Source organism: Hippoglossus stenolepis, chromosome 15 (genome assembly GCF_022539355.2).
Source record: "Hippoglossus stenolepis isolate QCI-W04-F060 chromosome 15, HSTE1.2, whole genome shotgun sequence".
In the NCBI taxonomy this organism is placed as follows: Eukaryota; Metazoa; Chordata; class Actinopteri; order Pleuronectiformes; family Pleuronectidae; genus Hippoglossus; species Hippoglossus stenolepis.
This window is the reverse complement of record NC_061497.1, coordinates 24,677,058-24,699,864: the sequence shown is the minus strand read 5'-3', so window position 1 is coordinate 24,699,864 and position 22,807 is coordinate 24,677,058. Positions and strand designations below refer to the sequence as shown.

At 43.0% G+C, this 22,807-nt stretch overlaps 6 protein-coding genes across 9 annotated transcripts in view; 1 reads left to right on the top strand and 5 right to left on the bottom strand.

The window, feature by feature from the left end:
• Window positions 1–2,094: 2,094 nt before the first annotated feature.
• LOC124854902 (olfactory receptor 2F1-like) lies at window positions 2,095–3,063 on the bottom strand. The gene has a single exon (XM_047343592.1). It carries the CDS (start codon window positions 3,058–3,060, stop codon window positions 2,095–2,097), a length of 966 nt encoding a protein of 321 aa, XP_047199548.1. The 5' UTR covers window positions 3,061–3,063.
• A 4,127-nt stretch (window positions 3,064–7,190) lies between these two features.
• Window positions 7,191–8,132, bottom strand: LOC124854901 (olfactory receptor 52E8-like). Its single transcript, XM_047343591.1, has one exon. It carries the CDS (start codon window positions 8,127–8,129, stop codon window positions 7,191–7,193), a length of 939 nt encoding a protein of 312 aa, XP_047199547.1. The 5' UTR covers window positions 8,130–8,132.
• A 1,079-nt stretch (window positions 8,133–9,211) lies between these two features.
• LOC124854875 (olfactory receptor 8G1-like) lies at window positions 9,212–10,135 on the bottom strand. The gene has a single exon (XM_047343528.1). The coding sequence runs from the start codon at window positions 10,130–10,132 to the stop codon at window positions 9,212–9,214; it is 921 nt and encodes a 306-aa protein (XP_047199484.1). The 5' UTR covers window positions 10,133–10,135.
• Window positions 10,136–12,254: 2,119 nt separating this feature from the next.
• Window positions 12,255–13,226, bottom strand: LOC124854900 (olfactory receptor 52N5-like). Its single transcript, XM_047343590.1, has one exon. The coding sequence runs from the start codon at window positions 13,224–13,226 to the stop codon at window positions 12,255–12,257; it is 972 nt and encodes a 323-aa protein (XP_047199546.1).
• Window positions 13,227–15,313: 2,087 nt separating this feature from the next.
• On the bottom strand, window positions 15,314–16,252 carry LOC124854877 (olfactory receptor 146-like). Its single transcript, XM_047343533.1, has one exon. It carries the CDS (start codon window positions 16,247–16,249, stop codon window positions 15,314–15,316), a length of 936 nt encoding a protein of 311 aa, XP_047199489.1. The 5' UTR covers window positions 16,250–16,252.
• Window positions 16,253–19,800: 3,548 nt separating this feature from the next.
• Window positions 19,801–22,807, top strand: part of slco2b1 (solute carrier organic anion transporter family, member 2B1) — a 17,557-nt gene continuing 14,550 nt past the window's right edge. For 2 of the 4 annotated variants that reach the window (XM_047343560.1, XM_047343557.1), the window contains exons 1-3: window positions 19,854–19,939; window positions 20,052–20,136; window positions 21,173–21,284. In XM_047343560.1, coding sequence (XP_047199516.1) covers window positions 21,198–21,284 — 87 coding nt within the window. In that variant the 5' untranslated portion in view covers window positions 19,854–19,939; window positions 20,052–20,136; window positions 21,173–21,197. Of the gene's footprint in view, window positions 19,940–20,051; window positions 20,137–21,172; window positions 21,285–22,807 lie in introns of all 4 variants that reach the window. The other 2 variants (XM_047343559.1, XM_047343558.1) reach the window with 2 other exon arrangements.

Here is a 22,807-nt window from a genome sequence, read left to right as displayed (position 1 = left end):
TATCTAATATTAATCATAATTACAGGATTAATTAGATGGACAGAAATGTAGGACAGGAATAAACAAGCATCTTCTGCCTTTTCAGTCACTTTATAGATAGACTGTTGACTATATACACTACCGTTCAAAAGTTTGGGGTCACTTAGAAATTTCCTTATTTTTCAAAGAAAAGCACTGTTTTTTTCAATGAAGATAACATTAAATTAATCAGAAATACACTCTATACATTGTTAATGTGGTAAATGACTATTCTAGGTGGAAACGTCTGGTTTTTAATTAAATATCTACATAGGTGTATCGAGGCCCATTTCCAGCAACTATCACTCCAGTGTTCTAATGGTACATTGTGTTTGCTAATCGCCTTAGAAGACTAATGGATGATTAGAAAACCCTTGAAAACCCTTGTGCAATGATGTTAGCACAGCTGAAAACTGTTTTGCTGGTGAGAGAAGCTATAGAACTGGCCTTCCTTTGAGCTAGTTGAGTATCTGGAGCATCACATGTGTGGGTTCGATTATACTCTCAAAATGGCCAGAAGAAGAGAACTTTCATGTGAAACTCGCGGTCTATTCTTGTTCTTAGAAATGAAGGCTATTCCATGCGAGAAATTGCGAAGAAACTGAAAATGTACTACTCCCTTCAGAGAACAGCACAAACGGGCTCTAACCAGAGTAGAAAGAGAAGTGGAGGCCCCGGTGCACAACTCAGCAAGAAGACAAGTATATTAGAGTCTCTAGTTTGAGAAATAGACGCCTCACAGGTCCTCAACTGGCAGCTTCTTTAAATGGTAACCGCAAAACGCCAGTGTCAACGTCTACAGTGAAGAGGCGACTGGATGCTGGCCTTCTAGGCAGAGTGGCAAAGAAAGAGCCATATCTGAGACTGGCCAATAAAAAGAAAAGATTGATATGGGCAAACAACACAGACATTGGACAGAGGAAGATTGGAAAACAGAGTTATGGACAGATGAATCAAAGTTTGAGGTGTTTGGATCACACAGAAGAACATTTGTGAGACGCAGAACAGGTGAGAAGATGCTGGAAGAGTGCCTGACGCCATCTGTCAAGCATGGTGGAGGTCATGTGATGGTCTGGGGCTGCTTTGGTGCTGGTAAAGTGGGAGATTTGTACAAGGTAAAAGGGATTTAAAAAGGCTATCACTCCATTTTAAGAACCTGTCTACAGATTACCTCAACACATTAACAGCTAGAATGCCAAAGGTCTGCAATGCTGGAACTGCTGCAAATGGAGCATTCTTTGATGAAAGCAAAGTTTGAAGAACAAAATTAATATTTCAAATAAAAATCATTATTTCTAACCTTGTCAATGTCTTGACTATATTTTCTATTCATTTTGCAACTCGTTTGATAAATAAAAGTGTGAGTTTTCATGGAAAACACGAAATTGTCTGGGTGACCCCAAACTTTTGAACGGTAGTGTATATATATGTGTGTGTATAATATGACTGAAGATACTAATAATAAGCTAGTCGGCTGTGGACAGGTATGTGTATCTCAAACATTTAAAAAGATCAAACTCCAGGTACATTATACAGAAAAATCCTTTTATTAGAACAAATGAAATCACAGTTGGTGAAAAACTCTTTCTTCCCTCGTGGTTTGTGAAATTAATCATTTAAATATGACGTTTAACACTAAAACAAATAATAAACATCACAGGCAAAATATGAAAAAATGTTAACATAACAAAATAATAATAATGGAGCAGAATTTCAGTTTATGATCATTATTTAAATTAAGTAACAAAAATATTTAATATAATTTAGAAACTTCTCCATAAATCCTTCCTTCTGTTAGTGATGAACAGCGCCCCCTGCAGCCACACATGGGGATTCACTCTGTGTAGAGAAAACAAAGTGAATCAAAGTGTTGACTGTGTCGTGGATATTACCCATGATCCTCTGCTTCCTGACCCTGAAGAGCTGCTGCTGTAACAAATCCACCAAACTGTTCAGGATTCTTCATGTTTTAAAGTTTCCTGCTGAATATTGGAGATAAACTCTGGTTTTTAATAACTTCAGAGTGTTTCTAACTGATCTCAGTTCAGCTTCACTCTGATTCAGCTCCTTTGTATTTTAGTTATTTCTGTAAAGTTTATCTTGGGATATTTTGACTTCACTCCTGTAAAACACGCTGACGATCTTCTGTCGGAGCTCTTTACAGTTCAGTCCGTAGATGATGGGGTTCAACGCCGTGGGCACAACATGAAACATGACGGACGCCACTTTACCACTGTCCGCCCACTGAGGGTTCCGGTGCATGATCATGGGGGTGAAGGACGCCACCAACATGATGACGTACACGGTCAGGTGGGTGGCGCAGGTCTGCAGCGCTTTGCTGCTCAGCACCTTGTTCTTGCTGCTGAAACACATGATGGCGATCCTCAGGTAGGTGAGCGCGATGCTGCCGAGGGAGGAGCCCAGGATGACCACGGCGCTGCCGAGGCCGTAGATGTGGTTGATGAGGAGGTTCTGGCAGGAGAGCTTAAACAAGGAGGCGTTATCGCAGAAAGGGTTGATTATCACCCTCCTGCAGCGCGTCAGGCGGATGGTGAGGCCCAGGAGGATCGCCACGGAGATGAAGGCCGCCACCCAGGCCCCAGCCGACAGCTTCACCACCATCCGGTTGGTCATGATGGCGGCGTAACGCAGGGGGTTGCAGATGGCCATGTAGCGGTCGAAGGCCATGATCATGAGCACCGTGTGGGAGGTGCCTGCATGAAAGTGAGCGCAGAAGGCCTGAAGAACGCACTCATAGTACCGGATGTAGCGCTGAGTCATGGGAGTGAAGACGTCGCTCAGCAGGCGAGGGACGACCACGGTGGCTCCGAACGCGTCGTTGATGCTCATGTTGCAGAAGAGCAGGTACATGGGCTGGTGGAGGCTCCGCTCCGTGGAGATCAGCAGCACCAGGCCCACGTTAGACACCATGATGAAGACGTAGATGAGGAGGAGCAGGACGAAGGCAGGAACAGAGGACGCAGGGCTGACCTTTAACCCCTCCATGGATATAATATCAGCACTGAACGTCTGGTTCTCCATGATGCTGAGGAGACGCTGGCGTTCATGACGAGAGAGAAACAGAAAACTCATTTCAAATCAGTTCAACAGAAAAAGATCAAAGTGAGTCTGAGCAGCACAAACGTGTTGAATCATCTTTAAATAAAGTGTCAAGTTGAACATGTTCACGTCATGTGTGTAATTTATTTTCTCTGACTGAGCAACATGTGAACCACAGAAGAAGAAAATCAGTCTTACACTTATTTCATTTATTATGTTTCAATGATTTCACTGCAGCTGAAGTTTCTCTTTGTTCGACTCTAATGTTTAAAAACTATGAATAAATGAAGTGATGAAAACGACAAACTGATAAAATATCGAATAAAATGAAGTGAACTCCTGAGATGAGACATGTTGAATCGGATATTACAGTTTAGTGCTGATGTGACTCTTCAAAATACACGTGAATAATAAGTTCTTCAGTTTTTATCACAACTGTCACATGAAATAAAATCTTTTCAGAAATAAAAGAGAAACTGACACAAACATGTGAAGCTCAGGAGAAAAACTAGAAACACAACAAACCACTTCATCAAACTGACAAACCTCCTCTGAGCAGAATCAGGAACACGTCTCCATCACGTGTTTCAAATCAAAGGCACAAAGTGAACCAAGTGACCATTTGAACAGATTTCTACTTGAATTCATTTATTATATTAAAACTCTGACATTTTATGTTACAAAATCTTTACATAATAAAACTGAAGATTTCTTTATTTTCTTTACACTATTCACTAAAATCTTGTAGAAACAAAATAAACAAAAATCTCAAATTTGACCTTGAAGTTACTTTTTATAGTTTGATTCATGTTTCTTATGTTTTTTATAATTAACATTAATAATATTTCATATATAAAACATATATATATATATCTATGATATGTCTTGAATGAAAATGAAAAGTAAACTGTGTGTGTGAGTGTGTGAGTGTGTCCTGTTTACCTGTGATAACGAGGACGTCCTCCTGTCGGACTTGTCTCACACTCGTCTTTTATATCCTGACTCTTCTTCTTCTTTGACTCCTCGTTCTTCAGTTTGTTGTGTTGCTCATCACTTTGTCTCCAGGCAACCGTTGCTGTCACCATCAAGCATGTTGTCAGACATTCTCCTTTCTACTCTGTCCTCTCTTGATTCTCTCTGTCCTCTTACGTCACGACAGGTCCGCATGTCCTCCCCTGTCCTCCTGTCCGACCGAGCCACTATGTGAGCATCACAAAGGAAATGGTGAAGATCTAAACACCCTGACGAGCTGCTCACTGATCAGTCTCCTCTCTTTTCTTTCTCTGTCTCCAGTTCTGCAGCCAAAAGCTCTTTTTACCAAACTACAATTCAATCCTCATTTTCAAACCCCAAAAACTCTTCTTCATCTTTTCCAACCTCCTTGACCCCCCCCAGTCCCCCCCCCCCTTCTACCAAGCCACTTTGTCAACTACTTTACAAAAAAGATAGATGACCTACGCTCCTCATTCTCTAATCCTCCTTCTGTAACTACACTTCAATCATCTTCATCTTCATCATCTTCACTTTCCTCTTTCACCCCCGTCTCCCAATCAAGTTCTTACCTTGGTAACCTCCGCCCCCCCGACCACCTGCCCCCTTGACCCCATCTCACATTCTCCAGTCTATCGCTCCTGACCTTCTTCCCTTTCTCACCCATCTTATCAACACTTCCCTGTCAACTGTTTCCCTAACTCTCTCTCTCCTCTGTCCTCATCCTTCTAGACCTCTCTGCTGCATTTGACCCAGTGAACCACCAGATCCTTATCCCCCCCCTCAGGACCTGGGAGTCTCAGGCTCTGCTCTCTCCCTGCTCTCATCCTACCTCAATGAGAGGTACACTTACTGGGTAACTTGGAGAGGATCTGTGTCTGAACCTTGTCCTCTCACTACTGGGGTCCCTCAAGGTTCCGTCCTGGGTCCCCTCCTCTTCTCTCTCTCTGTCATTCACTCACATGGCTTTTCCTACCACATCTACGCTGATGACACCCAACTAATCCTCTCTTTCCCCCAATCTGAAACACAGGCAGCAGCACGAATCTCTGCCTGTCTGACATCTCTCAGTGGATGTCCACACACCACCTGAAACTTAACCTTGATAAGACTGAACTACTTTTCCTTCCAGGGAAAAACTCTCCCACCCACGACCTGACTCTTACCTTTGACAGCTCCGTGTTAACCCCCCAGACCGCTAGGAACCTGGGTGTGTCACCCGACAGTCAACTCTCCCTCACTGCCAACATTACTGTAACAACACGTTCCTATAGATTCATGCTGCACAACATCAGGAGAACACGCCCCCTTCTCTCTCAGAAGGTGGTGCAGGTTCTGGTTCAGGTTCTGGTCCAGGTTCTGGTCCAGGCCCTGGTCATCTCACACCTAGACTACTGCCCCCCCCTCCTGGCAGGTCTACCTGCTGCTGCCCTCTGACCTCTGCAGCTCATCCAGGAAGCAGCAGCTCCACTGGTCTTTAACCTGAGTTCACTCACACTCCCCCGCTCCCTTCACTGGTTACCAGTAGCTGCCCGCATCCGTTTCAAAACACTAGTACTTGCGTACCGGATGTGACCGGATCGGGTCCAGTCTACATCCAGGACATGGTCAAACCTTACACCCCAGCCCGTTAACTCCGCTCTGCATCGGCCAATCAGCTGCTCCCTCACTGTGAGGGACAGCTGTCACTCAACAACATCACGACTGTTTCCTGTCCTGGCTCCTAAACGGTGGAACCAGCTCCACATGGACATGAGGACAGGAAGTCCTCACATCTTCCTCCAGACTGAAGACACGTCTCTTCAGACTACACCTTGGATAAACATTTAAACTAATAATTTAGTAGCACTTAAATGGCACTTACTTATAGAACTTTGTAGTTTGGCTTTCTTGAAGAAAATTGTACTTTCTTGATTCTTGTTGTTCTGGTTTGTTCCTCATGGTTGATGCACTTATTGTGAGTCGCTCTGGAGAAAAGCGTCGGCTCAATGAAATGTAATGTTTGAGTTGATTTTACTGCTCATCTGGTTTCTGTTAACATCTGTTAACATCTGTCAACATCTGTTAATATCTGTTAACATCAGACTCAGATCAGCTGATGAACATGTGGATGATTCAGCAGCTGAAGAGCCAGATGTTTCCTTCAGGAGGAGGAGACCAAACATGGACATAAAAGAGAGGAAACACTGAACTGATGATGTAACACAAACATCACATGACTCATCATGTTGATCTGTGCAGAAACTTACAAACAAATAAACGTAAAAGTCGTGTGTTGTTGATTTTTAAATCCAAACACAGATTTTAAATAAAGACGACGACTCGTCTCCACTTCCTCTAATGAAGCTAAAATATCTCAGATTCAAACGCTGCCATCTTGTGGTGATGGCGTCATTTACAGTCGGAGTCTGAGCAGAAGTGATGGTGGAGCTGTGGTGTCAAGGCCCCGCCCATACACATATCTGACCAATCAGGAGTCAGTGTCAGCTGTCAATCATGACGTCTCAGCCTGTTTTTATATCATCAAATAACTAAATAAAACCAAACTGATCAGAAACATCTTTGACAAACATTTATTTAACGTCTACTTTGATTCTTTAGTTTGGTTCATGTCCCATCTGCTAACATGGAGGAGGTTTATGATCGATACTGCAGCCAGACACCAGGGGGCGACAGAAACACTGTCTGGATTCTGATTAATGAAGATTTAAACAGTGACAAGATTCATTCATAATGAATAAAAACACAGTTTCTGTATAAATAGTTTTATATATATTTTATATTATTTAATTTAAATTAAACATATAATGTAGCGAACTTATTCTCCTGAGAGATTTACATATTTTGATACTTTGGTGTATCAAGTTTTAAAATACTTTCACATCTTTTAATGTATAATAATCAACAAGGTCACAGAAATCATGAGACTTGTTTTCCTACTTGAATTAAATTCATTTAAATTCAGGAACATGTGAAGACTGAAGACGTTCTAAAGCTTTAGTGTTTTATTTATTTATGTTATGACTGTAATTCATATAATTCATATTAGAGTCAATTTGATTTATTATGCTCTTCAATCACTTCTTGGATGAAACCACAGAGCGACGCAGGGTTTCATTTTCTTAACATTGAGGTCTGTGGTTTTTCTTTGTGAACAGGATGCTGATTTTCTCTCGGACCGTTTTGATCTGCAGTCCGTAGATGACGGCGTTCATGGCGGGAGGAACCACGTGGAACATGATGGAGGCCAGCTTCCTGTGGTCGGACAGGTCGGGGAAACGATGGAGGACGATGATGATGGCGCCGGACACAAACATGATGATGTAGACGGCGAGGTGGGTGGCGCAGGTCTGCAGCGCCCGGCCGTTCAGCACCTTGTTCCTGCTGCTCAGACACACCATGGCGATCCTCAGGTAGGTGAGCGTGACGCTGCCGAGGGAGCACGCCATCGTGGCCATGGCGCTGCCGAGGCCGTAGATGTGGTTGATGAAAACGTTCTCACAGGACAGTTTGAACAAGGAGGCGTTGTCACAGAACGGGTTGTTTATCATTCGCCTGCAGCGCGACAGTCGGACGCTGAGGCCCACGAGGATCGCAATCAGACAGAAGGCTGCTGCCCACGCCGCCACAGACAGCGTCACCACCATCCGGTTGGTCATGATGGCGGCGTAACGCAGGGGGTTGCAGATGGCCACGTAGCGGTCGAAGGCCATGATGATCAGCACCGTGTGGGAGGTGCCTGCATGAAAGTGAGCGCAGAAGGCCTGAAGAACGCACTCATAGTACCGGATGTAGCGCTGAGTCATGGGAGTGAAGACGTCGCTCAGCAGGCGAGGGACGACCACGGTGGCTCCGAACGCGTCGTTGATGCTCATGTTGCAGAAGAGCAGGTACATGGGCTGGTGGAGGCTCCGCTCCGTGGAGATCAGCAGCACCAGGCCCACGTTAGACACCATGATGAAGACGTAGATGAGGAGGAGCAGGACGAAGGCAGGAACAGAGGACGCAGGGCTGACCTTTAACCCCTCCAGCAGCAGAAGATCCACGCTGACGTTGTTCATCCTGCAGAGGAACGATCATGATCAGCTGTCAATCAACACCTGAGAACAAATACAGATCAGAAACCTTAAATTCAAGTTTTACACCGAAACAACTTAAAAATATTTATTCACTTCGTTAAATGTATTTGTAACAACTCAACTGCTAAAGTAGATAAAAGACTTCAAACTTCATTTTTGTGTTACAGGTAAATTTCGTTTTTTTAGGTTGTAAAGACATTCACACACCCCCCCCCCCCCACCAACACACAGAGACACACACAGGCACACACACAGACACACACAGACACACACACGCATAGGACGTCGTGTGTCTGTGTGTGTGTGTCTGTGTGTGTGTCTGTGTGCGTGTGTGTGTGTGTGTGTGTCTGTGTGTGTGTGTGTGTGTGTGTTGCATCACATGGAGATAAATCCTGATTTCATATCAAACCAGCTTTAAATTAACAAATGTTTATATGAAATGAGACAAGTTGAACTGCAGCTTCATAAGAGTGCACGTGAACATGCACTCTTATTCCAGTGAAACATAAATGAGTCTGTGCATCAGGTCAAAGGTCAAATCACCACAGCATTAAACCAGTTTGTGGCTTCACGACGTCCTGATAAACTTGTGTTTCAGTCTCAGAGAAACATTTAAAAACTCATGTTACACAACGTAACGTTTATTCATCACATCACACATCTGTTATCACTGTGTCTGTGTGTGTGTCTGCGAGTGTGTGTGTGTGTGTGTGTGTTTACCTGTGTTGAACCTCCTCCAGTCACATCAGACCTGGACTGACTCACATCTTATAACACGATGCAGCGTCTAGAGGTCGTGACGTCAGTGGACGATCTGACACCCTGAGGGTGTTCATCACTGTGTGTGTGTGTGTGTGTGTGTGTGTGTGTGTGTGTGTGTGTGTGTGTGTGTGTGTGTGTGAGAGAGTGTGTGTGTTATGATGTTATTACATAACACAGTGAACGGTTCAGTTTGAATAAAGTTGACTTTTAATCATTTCACAAACATGGAGGTCAAACTTAGTTTTAATGACAAATATCAGCAGCAGAATTATTAGAAAACATTTTCAGTGGAATCAGTCACTTCACTTCCTGCTGAACAGGATGCTGATTTTCTCTCGGACCGTTTTGATCTGCAGTCCGTAGATGACGGCGTTCATGGCGGGAGGAACCACGTGTAACATGATGGAGGCCAGCTTCCTGTGGTCGGACAGGTCGGGGAAACGATGGAGGACGATGATGACGGCGCCGGACACAAACATGATGATGTAGACGGCGAGGTGGGTGGCGCAGGTCTGCAGCGCCCGGCCGTTCAGCACCTTGTTCCTGCTGCTCAGACACACCATGGCGATCCTCAGGTAGGTGAGCGTGACGCTGCCGAGGGACGAGCCCAGCAGGACCACGGTGTAGCCGAGGCCGTAGATGTTGTTGACGAGGACACTTTCACACGAGAGTTTGAACAAGGAGGCGTTGTCACAGAACGGGTTGAATATGATCCACCTGCAGCGCGACAGACGGACGCTGAGGCCCACGAGCACGGCCACCAGGAGGAGAGCAACTGTCCACGCTGACACCGACAAATTCACCAGCATCTTGTTGGTCATGATGGCGGCGTAATGCAGGGGGTCGCAGATCGCCATGTAGCGGTCGAAGGCCATGATCATGAGCACGGTGTGGGAGGTGCTCGCGTGGAGGTGAGCGCAGAACGCCTGAACCACACAGTCCACGTAAGAAATGTATCGGTCCGAACCCGGGAGGAAGACGTCGCTCAGCAGACGAGGGATGACCACGGTGGCTCCGAACGCGTCGTTGATGCTCATGTTGCAGAAGAGCAGGTACATGGGCTGGTGGAGGCTCCGCTCCGTGGAGATCAGCAGCACCAGGCCCACGTTAGACACCATGATGAAGACGTAGATGAGGAGGAGCAGGACGAAGGCAGGAACAGAGGACGCAGGGCTGACCTTTAACCCCTCCAGCAGCAGAAGATCCACGCTGACGTTGTTCATCCTGCAGAGGAACGATCATGATCAGCTGTCAATCAACACCTGAGAACAAATACAGATCAGAAACCTTAAATTCAAGTTTTACCCTCATGACAAATGATTCTGTCGAGTTTTTAAAGAATCAAGATTTTATGGATTTTAATCCTAAAATACTAAATAATGAACCTGTTCAACAAACAAATAGAAAAAACCAGATTGCTTGATTCCTACTGAGACTTTGATTGATTATCAGATGTAAATAGTTTGTTGTGGTGGCAGCTGATCCACGATGATCGTAACTGGGTGATTTAGATAAACACTATAAGTCATAACATGTAAAACCTGCTGTTCCTAACTACACCTCCATCGTTGTTATCACTTCATCCGTCACAACTTCCATCCTTCGTTCTTTCTCATGTTTCACTTCCTGGATTCTCGCTGCGACGCTTCCTTTTCCCTGTTGAAGGTTTGAGTTTCACTCAGAGGACGTTGCTCTTTGTTCAGATATGAGACAAACTGTGATTATACAACATTTATTTATGTTCTAATCCGGTTTATTAACATATTGTAGTGTTTTATTATTTTAAAAAAACTATTTAACTCAATTGAAAATCATCAGGCGACACGTTTTTGTACATAAAAATATGTTTTTTTATTTTGTAACCTGGTTGGATTGTGCTCTTTGGACAAATAGACTTAAACAAGTATTGACACAGAAATAACTAGTTCAATATTATTATGATGTACGTTATATTATATAAAATGGTATATTTTTACTATCATGAATATAATCTAATATTTTACTTTTCTGCTTTTATATACATCTATATATATAATTACACACAATACATGACACACACACACATATATATACATATATATATATATATATATATATACAATATCTACAATAAAATAAAATAAAAACAATCATATGATAAATATAAAGTCAAGATCTTGTTATTTCACTTTGAAACGAGACAAATAAAACACAACCTCAGCAGGTGAGTTTATATGAATCACGTTTATAACAAAGACATGAAATGAAAAACATCACAACTTTTATTATATATATTTAAAACGTTTCTGGTTGATGAAAATACAAGAATAACATTTTACACTTTAGATTTAACATCGACTCAGTGAAATAAGATTTGAGCTTTAATGTTCAGACATTTTCACATCAAACTGTTTCACTGAATTAAACCTCATGAAGCGACAGAAATTTAACAAATCAAAAGAGAAACACACGATTTTTACATTTCAACCTTTAACACAAAGCTGTGTGTGTGTGTGTGTGTGTGTGTGTGTGTGTGTGTGTGTGTGTGTGTGTGTGTGTGTGTGTGTGTCTATAGATATGAGGCCGATTTTGGTTCAATACCATCTTTGTGAGGACGTTTTGTCTGGTCCCCACAAATCCAAAGGTTTGTTTGAGGGTTAAGACTTGTTAGATTAAGGGGTTAGCGTTAGGTTAGTTATTTAGATGCTCTAGTTAAGGTTAGATTAAGGGGTTAGCGTTAGGTTAGTTATTTAGATGCTCTAGTTAAGGTTAGATTAAGGGGTTAGGTAATGCATCGTCCCCACAGCTGTGGAGACGTGCAGGTCTGTGTTTACCTGTCGAACGTCCTCCTCTCTCACCACAGCTGGACCGACTCTCTCGTCTTATTAGTCGACAGCAGCGTCGTGACGTCATCACTTCTGAACATGAGGTTTATCAACTTTCCTCCAATCAGCTTTGGTCACGTGCACGTTGTCTCAAGTTCATCAAATATGGTGCACGTGATGTACAACATGCAAATTAAAATGTACTCTTATTTTACAAATTTACACAATAATTATAACCTTGTCTTTATTGGTCTAAATGTTAAATAACAAAGACAAAATATAAAGATAATGAATATGTACAGTTATATAAATATTTACAGAAATGAATATGTATATTTATATTAATATTTACAATTTTATAAATGTCAATTTATGAACATGTCAATTTATGAATATTTACAGATATGAATATATACAGTTATATAAATATGAACAGGTTTAAATATTTACAGTAATACAAATATTTACAGTTTTGAACATGTATAGTTATATAAATATTTCCAGTGATGAACATTTACTGAATATTAGCGTGTTATTTTGATCAGTGTAAACGCTGCTCATGCTTGTGATTGGACAGTGAATGGGTTTGTTTACAGTGGAACACATTAGTGACTCGCTGTCTGACCTCTTTCATCTGCAGCCCGTAGATAACGGCGTTCAGAGCGGGCAGAGCCACTTCGCCCACTATGGCCGCCACCTTCCTGTGGTCGGACAGCCGGGGGAAGCGGTGCAGGATGACGATGATGAAGGCCGACAGCAGCAGGAGGACGTACACGGTCAGGTGGGAGGTGCAGGTCTGCAGAGCCTTGCTGTTCAGCACCTTGTTCTTGCTGCGCACGCACACGGCGGCGATCTTCAGGTAGGTGAGCGTGACGCTGCAGATGGACGAGCCCAGCAGGGCGACGGTGTAGCCGAGGCCGTACACCTGGTTGATGAAGACGCTGTCACACGACAGTTTGAACAAGGAGGCGTTGTCGCAGAACAGGTTGGATATAACCCGACGGCAGCGCGTCAGGCGGACGGTGAGGCCCAGGAGGATCGCCACCAATACCAGAGCCGTTCCCCATGCCGCCACCGACAGCTTCACCACCATCTTGTTGGTCATGATGGCGGCGTAACGCAGGGGGTTGCAGATGGCCACGTAGCGGTCGAAGGCCATGATCATGAGCACGGTGTGGGAGGTGCTGCCGTACAGGTGGACGCAGAACGCCTGGACCACGCAGTCCACGTAGCGAATGTAGCGCTCGGAGTTTGAGATGAAAATATCTCGGAGAACATGAGGGATGATGATCGTGGCTCCGAACGCGTCGTTGATGCTCATGTTGCAGAAGAGCAGGTACATGGGCTGGTGGAGGCTCCGCTCCGTGGAGATCAGCAGCACCAGGCCCACGTTAGACACCATGATGAAGACGTAGATGAGGAGGAGCAGGACGAAGGCAGGAACAGAGGACGCAGGGCTGACCTTTAACCCCTCCAGCAGCAGCATGTTGCTGCGGAAACTCTGGTTTTCCATCTCTCACTGTGAACAAGTGACAGAGAAGACGACAATGAACACAAACATCTAACATCTCAGTAACTGGAGCTCAGGTTCCAGGAATCTGTTTGTATTCGTCTACAACACAAACATCTGTTCGTGTTAGGGGGTAACCCTAACACGAACCCTTTCTACTTTTTACATGTTCAAACTGACTTTGAAAGGTTTTGAAACATTTTATGGAAATAATCAGATTTATTATTCTGCATCTTTCAACCTAAATGAACAATAAGGTTTTATCACATTTCACTTCAGAGGAAGATTCAAGCTGCTGCTCAGAGACAATAAAACAACACAGACTCCACGAAAACCAGGAAGTTCAGTTCAAAGCTATTTCCAACCTAAATAAGAGATTAAGAAGATCAGATTGAAAGAGGGGAAAGAAGAATTAGAATAATACAATAATAAAATCTAAATAGAATTAAATACAATGATGGTACGACCTTGTAAAATAGTACAAACAGAAGACGATTGTGTGTCAGTTTAACACAACAGACGTGACAAGACTCAAAGACTCAAAGACTCAAGAACCAAACATCACTGATATGAATCTTCACTCTAAATGAAGAAAACACATTTCATCCTCTCAAATCTTTTCTTTCACCTGTTTTTAGTTTTAGGTTGAAGTGAAATAATCTTTATTAAGATTCTTTATGAACTAATGTGACATCAGTGTCAGATCTTCAGAGGGAAACTTTACACTTTTATACTTTTACTGGGGTAAAGAGTTGGAATCAGTACTTTAACTTTAACACAAGTACTGAAGTAAATAATGTGTGTACTTATACCTCCTGGTGTCACCCTGACATTAAAGTGTTTTTACTTCAGCATCATTAAGAAGAAGAATTAAAAAGAGGGTTTCAGTTTCTACAGGATCAGTGAGCACACACACACACACACACACACACACACACACACATGAGAACCAGTGAGTTTTACCTCCTGCAGCATGCAGCGTCCTCTGCCCCCCCCACAGCTGCAGCTTCACACTTTTATTGGTTTCAACGTCTGCAGAGTCACATGACTGACAGGTCAGCTGTTGTCACTTCAGGCAGACGATGGATCGGAAACACGACGTGACGCCACATGACGTTAAACTGTAACATGATTAACATAAACGAGTGTTTAGACTCTGTCACGTTAAATGTGGACCAATCAGGATCAGCTGTTTGTTTTCTATGGAAACATCAAAGAGACGTGTCGATGTGTTGGAGCTGAAAACAAATGAACCAAATGATCAAAGATCAAAGATCAAAGATCAAAGATCAAAGATCAAAGCATTCATGTTGTTTTCACATTTATAAAAACATCCACATTCACATGTGGCTCATTACGCCCCCTAGTGTTTCAAACTGTCACGACCTTTCAGGGCCGACGTTTACACAGTTTGAGACGTTTCTACGTCAGGACGTTTAGATATATTGAATACACACACACACACACACACACACACACACACACACACACACACACACACTCACACACACACACACACACACACACACACACACTCACACACACACACACTCACACACACACACACACACACACACACACACACACACACACACTCACACACACACACACACACACACACACACACACACACACACACACACACACACACACACACACACACACTACGATCACGAGCAGCAGCTTTAGAATCAGAATGAAATAAATCAGATTTACGATGTGGAGACACAAACATGATTAGAAGTTTAATAAGAGTCGAGGTGTGAAGACATGACAGTATTATTATTACACTTTCACACAGCTGGTACTTAATGATAATTATAACAGTAATAATCATAAATGTCAATGTTTTCAGATATTTGTTGTCCATACATCATATATGTACAATGTAATGTAACATGTACTTTTTGACACATTTACTTCAATAAAGACTGAATCTGCAGTTTCTCAGTAAAACGATTCAAATGTCATTAACTTTATTGATTAAAAACTAAAAATCGTATTTACTTTCCTGATTCATTTTTACATTTAAAAAGACGCATGTTTACTCTAAATAATATATTTTAAACTTAACTGTGTTTATATTAGAATTATGAGACTTTTCTGGACTGAATCAGTTTAGACAGAAACCTTCGTATCTCTTTGGACTGGACTCCGTATATTACGGGGTTCAAGCTGCCGGGGATGACGTGAAACAGAATGGCCGACAGCTTCCTGTAGTCAGAGTACTGAGGGAAGCGGTGCAGGATGATGATGAAGGTTCCACATAAGAACATGATGAGATAAACAAAGAGGTGAGTGCTGCAGGTCTTCAGGGCCTTACTGTTCAGAGACTGGTTCTTACTGGTCACACACACGACTGTGATCTTAGCGTAGGTGAGAACTATGCTGCCGATAGAAGCTGAGAGCAGGACCACGGTGAACGTGAGGCCGTAGACATTGTTAATAAACACACTCTCACAGGAGAGTTTGAACAGCGAGGCGTTGTCACAGAACGGGTTCGTGATCATTGTCCTGCATCGGTTCAGTCTTATGGTCAAACCCAGCAGAATCCCCACCAGAACAAAGGCCACGCCCCAGGCAGACACGGTCAGCTTGACCACCATCTTGTTGGTCATGATGGCGGCGTAACGCAGAGGATTACAGATGGCCACGTATCTGTCAAAGGCCATGATCATCAGTATCGTGTGAGAGGTGGTGCCGAACATGTGAGTGGTGAACGCCTGAAGCACACACTCGTAGTAGCTGATGAGGCGCTCGGAGGGCGGACGCAGGATGTCTGACAGCACCCGGGGCAACATGATGGAGTTTCCCACGATGTCATTGACGGGCAGGTTACAGAAGAGCAGGTACATGGGCTGGTGAAGGTTCTTATCTATGAACACCAGCACCACGATGCCGATGTTTGCTAAGATGATGAGGATGTAGGAGAGGAAGAAGAAGAAGAAGACTGGGTAGACAGAAACCTGTGTGACCTTTAACCCCTCCAGCTGCAGGGTGACGCTGTTCAACGTGAAGTTTTCCATCAACCTGCAAACAAAAGCTCACGGATCAGTTTTCACATGGTTTCAATAAACAGAGTTTTAACTGCAGACGATAAATCAGGAAGAACATTAGAAATGAAAGAGGATTTAAATGAGACAACATTAAAACAGATGAACGTCACCTTCAGTTTCTGTGAAGTTATCAAACACCGAGAGAACAAACTTCTGCTGAAACCAGGAGCTGGAGCCACTTTTATAGAGAAGTCGTCACCAGGGGCAGGAAACTGGGATCATCTGGGAATTAACCTGAACATCATCAAAGTTCACGTTTAAACTTTTCTACCTGAAAGCAGCAGCTGGATGAAAGTGAGTCTGATGTGTGAGTGTGAACATGAGAAAGTTTCCTCCTTCTCTCCCTGAACGTCTGTTCTCTGTGACTCTGCTGAGTGGGTTCCATCTCCTGTGAGAAGAACTGACTGAGAGTCAGCTTCAACTGTCACAACCAGCTGCAGCTGAAGAGTGAAGCTGAACTGAGATCAGTTAGAAACACTCTGAAGTTATTAAAAACCAGAGTTTATCTCCAATATTCAGCAGGAAACTTAGAAACATGAATAATTCTGAACAGAGTTTGGTGGATTTGTTACAGCAGCAGCTCTTCAGGGTCAGGAAGCAGAGGATCATGGGTAATAACCACGACACAGTCAACACTTTGATTCACTTCATCAGACACAGAGACCAGCAGAGTTCACCATGTGTGGCTGCAGGGGGCGCTGTTCATCAGTTACAGTGACAGAGTGATGCTTTAAAGGGAAAAAGTGATGAATTGTTTTATGTTTTATTAATGAATTATTATTAATTATCATTAATCAACATCGGCTGCTTCAACACAGCTGATCTGATTCATTTTTAATTTATTATGAAATTTACACAAATGAATGAAATCATGAAAGAGTCAGTTTATCAGTTCATGATTAATAAAAAACATGAAAACCAGCTGTCGTCATGGAGACGACAGAGAGCGGCCACATGTTCAGGTTCGATTCTCCAGCTCCGACCAAGCTGAGGGGGGGAGAGAGAGTGTGTGTGTGTGTGTGTGTGTGTGTGTGTGTGTGTGTGTGTGTGTGTGTGTGTGTGTGTGTGTGTGTGTGTGATTTCCCAGGAATCTCAGTGACCAGCAGGTTAATAGAATCAGAAGCGGTGTTCAGGGGCCGACGGACAGGAAGTCGCTCGCTGGAGACGACCTTCTCTTCACCTTCACACCTGCAGGCAAACCAGGTGTGAACCAGATGGAACCAGATGGGAACCGGACTTAAACCAGGTGAAACCGGAGAGTGAACCAGGTGTGAACCAGGTGTAAACCGGATGAGTGAACCAGGTGTGAACCAGGTGTAAACCGGATGAGTGACAGGTGTGAACCAGGTGTGAACCGGATGAGTGAACCAGGTGTAACCAGGTGTGAACCGATGTGAACCAGGTGTGAACCAGGTGTGAACCGGATGAGTGACCCAGGTGTGAACTATCAGTTTATCAGTGATGATCTCATGACAGTGAAGTGATATGTCTATTTATACATTTCATCATCTCTGTGCATCAAGAATGTTGTTAGCCTAGCTTAGCACAAAGAGAATGAATCCACCAGTGGTCAGTTCCTTCTTTTCTTTCTGGAATAAAATGTGTGTATTTACCAAAGTGATGAAGTTCTAAACATGTTTTTGTTATTTGTGTCTCTGGTTCTTCTTCCTGTCAGTTGTAGATGAGTCCCTGCAGATTACTGCCCCCTGGTGTCAGCTCTGATAAACATGTCTGTTCTCCCTCAGGACAAATTACATCAGAAACTGTTGATAAGTGTTTTGTTGGAAACAGCTCATTAACCTTCCCCTGTGTTCAGGGACATTAACGCTCATTAACGCTGCCGTGGTAACTGGACACGCAGTGATGAAACCGCCGGGCGTCAGGAGGCGGAGCAGTCCCCAGAGCTCCCAGCATGCAACAGAAACAGTCAACCCCTTCAGGGTCTAAACAGAACAAACACAAGTTTCTTTTCACTAACAACTTTTTGTCAGTTGATGTAATGAATGTAAAAAAAACATGATACGTCTGAATATTTCTAATGTACAGTATATATATATTATTTATATATATATATTTATAATATGTTGAATGCATCATAATCCAAACAGTTTCATCACAGAAACACAAGAACAGCTAATCAGACACAAACAAATCAGATTCATCCAAAAGACTGAATGAAAAGTTTGGATTTTCATGTTTTTGTGATGATTCATTGAATAAAAGACTCCAGTTCAATAAGATTTGCACATATTACTACTACAATACTATCGATGGCTTCAGGTTTACTGAAATATATATTTTTTAAACACATCTCATTGTATTAATCTGGTGAGGATACTTTGACCTGAGCGACCGTTTGTCTCCATGGTTACAACACTGGACACATCGAAGCGTCTTATTGGTTCAGTTTGGTTCAGGAGACGATGTTGATTCAGTTAAATTTACACTTTCGATGAGATTAAAGGACGTTCGTTGTCATGGTTACTGTAAGAAAAATCACAGAGCAGACGTCCCAGAAAGGGAAAGTGGACGGAGACCTTCAGATGTTTTCTGTTTTCTAACTGAAATTAATTTAATAATCAACATTTGATGCATAAAATATCCTGATTGTCGTTACAGTCAATATGACAAAGGTACAGAATAATTATACTGATATAAAGTTTATACTTGGCAGTTCCACATTATGGCCAGTAGATGTCGCCCGTCTTCACTCACTTTTCCAGATGTTTCATGTGTAAAACTACAGGAAGTGATTCTTACTAAAGCTTCAGCTTTTCTCTGTGGAGGAACATGAGAGTCAAAGAAATTATATAAATACAGGTATATATATATATATATATATATATATATATATATATATATATATATATATATATATATATATATATATATATACATATATATATTTATATTCTGTTGATGAAATTCTGTCTGTAAATTCCTGCAGGATGTGTTCTGATGAACAGAAACAGAAACACACACTAACACTCGTCACTCGGCATCATCTGAGTAACATAGAGAAACAAAGAGGTGACGTCGTCTTCAGGCAGCTGATCTGATCTGGTCTGATCTGATCTGATCTGATCTGGTCTGATCTGATCAGACCAGATCAGATCAGGTGTCTGTGGAGTCAGTTCACAGCTGATTCCTCGTCAGGTCTGAGGAGCAGCAGCAGAGCTTCCACAGGGACCAACACAGACTGAGCAGAGAGCTGAGCTGCCAGAAGCCAGAAGACACTTCTGTTGTGTGAATCAAATGTGTGAATGTTGGTCTCTGGCTGGGGGGGTGAGACCCGCTGGCTCCACAGGATCTAAGGTTGCTAAGTCAACATTGTGAAGCGAGCACCAGGCTAACGAACTGCTCCTTATAAAAGATAAAAATAACAAGTGAAAGACTGAGATACAAGTTTGAGCAAAATAATCTTTAGCTGTTGAAGCAGATTCATTTAGTTTTGGTGGTAAAACCTGTTTAAATCCTGTTTTAGGATCAGACTTCTTCCTCTTTTTGTCATGCTTCCAGGTCAAATTCCAGCTGCTCCCTCCTCCTCCTCCTCCTCCTCCTCCTCGGCTGTGGGGCGGTGGAGTGTCGACGCTGAAGGTTTGAAACTATGCAGCAAAGTGAAAGGAGGAAGCAGAGATCTGATCTGCAGCTGCCGTCACAGTGAGTCTGAAAACTTCTGCTGCTTCACACATGTTAAACTGATGAAGTGATTTGTTGATTCTCCTGCTGCCTCTGGATCAATGAAGGTTTCTGTCCTGCTACTCACTTCCAGAAAGGACTTTAATGCAGCTTCATCCAGACGCACTGGAAACGAAGTCACCGAGAGAAGTGTGATACTTATACTTTGTTTTAAAAAGGTTAAATATTCTACTTTCTAATAAGTTTGTTCTAAATGTCACAAAGTCACTTTGAGTTTAAACCTGAAGGAAGAAAGAAAAACTCTTTATGAACTCATGTTGTGTTGTGATGAAGCTCTGGTTCATTCACGCTCTGTATCACACACACACACACACACACACACACACACACACACACACACACACACACACACACACACACACACACACACACACACACACACACACACACACACACACACACACACACACACACACACACACACACTCTCACACACACTAACGTGCAGAGGTTTGACTGTGGTAATGTTCTTGGTTTAGCTTGTTAATAATTAAACTGCTTGTGTACAGATTGAATCTGAATCCAAACAAAGACGTAGTTTAAAGACACATGAACAAGTGTCTTTAAACTACGTCAACACACGTGTTGCTTCAGTGAAATCGGAATCATTATTTGTACTTTTCATGTGTTTTAAAGCAACAAGAGTCACTTTTAGTATCTGAGGATTTAATCTAAACTGCAGTTTGTAGCTTGTTTAAATGATGATAATATGAAATATTTCTCCAGATCCTGGGCATTAACATTTGACAGCTGTTTGTCTCAGAAGTGACTCGGTGAGAATCTGCACATGTTACAACATGTTGTTGTTGGCCTGTGGTTGGTTATGTTGACCCCCCCGCCCAGCAGGAAAGATTGAACTGATTTAACTGGATGAGAAGGAACAGTTGTTATTCATCTGCTGAACCTCATGAATCGTGTTGTTTTCTCATCTGGTTTTTACTTCACACTCTTTTCAGTCTGTGTTGAAACACTGAGCTCGTTCACCACGAGTGTTTTACACTTTGTGTTGCTCCTGCAGCAGAAGCATGTTTGACTTCATGTTGTTAAAACCCTGTGTGTGTGTGTGTGTGTGTGTGTGTGTGTGTGTGTGTGTGTGTGTGTGTGTGTGTGTGTGTGTGTGTGTGTGTGTGTGTGTGTGTGTGTGTGTGTGTGTGTGTGTGTGTGTGTGTGTGTGTCTCTGTGTGTGTTTTACAGGCTCTCTTCTGCTACAAACTGAATCATGGGGGTGGATGAAGTCAAGGTGACCTCTGACCCCTCGGGGTCACGACCTCGTGCTCGACCTCAGAGTGTGTTCCACAGCATCAAGGTGTGTGTCTCATGTCCAGTGATCCAGGAAGTGGACAGAGAGAAAGACGGTTTCATGACGCTGGTGTTGTGCCATAATGCATTAAACGTGATACTATAAAATGGTGTGCCTTTCGGCATTCAATAAAACTTTAATTGATTAAAGTTACCTCGGGGCACCACCCTTCAAAGGAAGGGAAAATATAGCCAATTTATTGATTAAGTCTCATAAAGGTTCTAACTACAAATTTGGAACTCTGATTAACAATTAAATTAATAACTATAACCAAAATTACCATATAGATAATTAGCTAAGTTGAAGGATATGGGGTTCTTGACAGTGTAGAGGTTGGCAAAATTCACTTATGCAACATTAATAAAAAAACATTTGTGAAAGAAAAACATTTATTATGAATATAATAAAGTATAAAAACACAAATTACTAACGGTCTAATTACTAAACAAAGATAGGTATGTGTGTGTGTCTGTGTGAGTCAGCGTGCTTTTAAAATGGCGGCTGGCTGAAGAGGTAACACCCTTCCCCACTATTGGAATGTTTACGACCTGTAGAGATAATGAGGTGAAGAGTTATGCGTGTGTCTGTGTCTGTGTGTGTCTGTGTGTGTGTGTGTGTGTCTGTGTGTGTGCCAAATTAGAGAAGGTTGCTAGATTGGATGCAAGGAAGGACTGAAGAGCATAACTAGCATTAACTTTCTCAACAACTTGTAACCACAATATCACAACACCACAAATCAAACTTATAAACCTCACACAGAATCGAATAAACAGTCTTGCTTAGCCTAGTATAATTATTAAGCCCAGTTGTGTTACCCGTCCGTGGAAAGGGGAAAAAGGAAGTTGCTGTGCAGTTCGCAGTTTTGTGTCGTCTTGCAAGTCTGTGGCTCTTGCCTTGGTGATTCTGTTGAGCTGTGTAGCTCAGTTGCTGGTTGAAGTTTTCAAGCAGAACATCGAGTCGCTGCTAGGACGTTGGTAGAGCTTGGAGGGCAAGGAGGTTTCCTTGGTGAGATGAGCTGGCAGCTGCACCTTCGTGCTCCTCTCGAAGAGTTGGATGGGAAGAGAAGATGTGAGCTGGAGAAGAGGCTCCACAGCCTTCCCTCCTGTGGAAGGATCGTAGGACGAGGGCAGAAGAGACAGAAGAGGGGGAGACCTGGCCTTATATAGGCCCGGTGACCTCACAGGTCATGGGGTCCAGAGTGACCAATGGGAGTTGAAACCTGTGTCCCTGGGGGGGTTTTCACACCTCTGTGTGATGTTGATGGCCCCTGGGGGACTGAGTCCTGGAGGGACTTGCGGCTTCAGGCTTTTGGCTGCACATATAGGCAGAGCTTTGGTCTCCCAAAAACCAGGTCCCAACACTGGCGTCAGAGCCGGGTCGTGGTCACAGATTCCGAATCTAACATCACGTGCACATTTACTGATTCAGAGATTTGGATTTGAACTTGACCCCGTCACTGATCCGGGGTCGGTGGAGGTAAGTAACCAGAAGTAACCATATTTGGAGGAGCGGGGGTGGAGCCTGACACC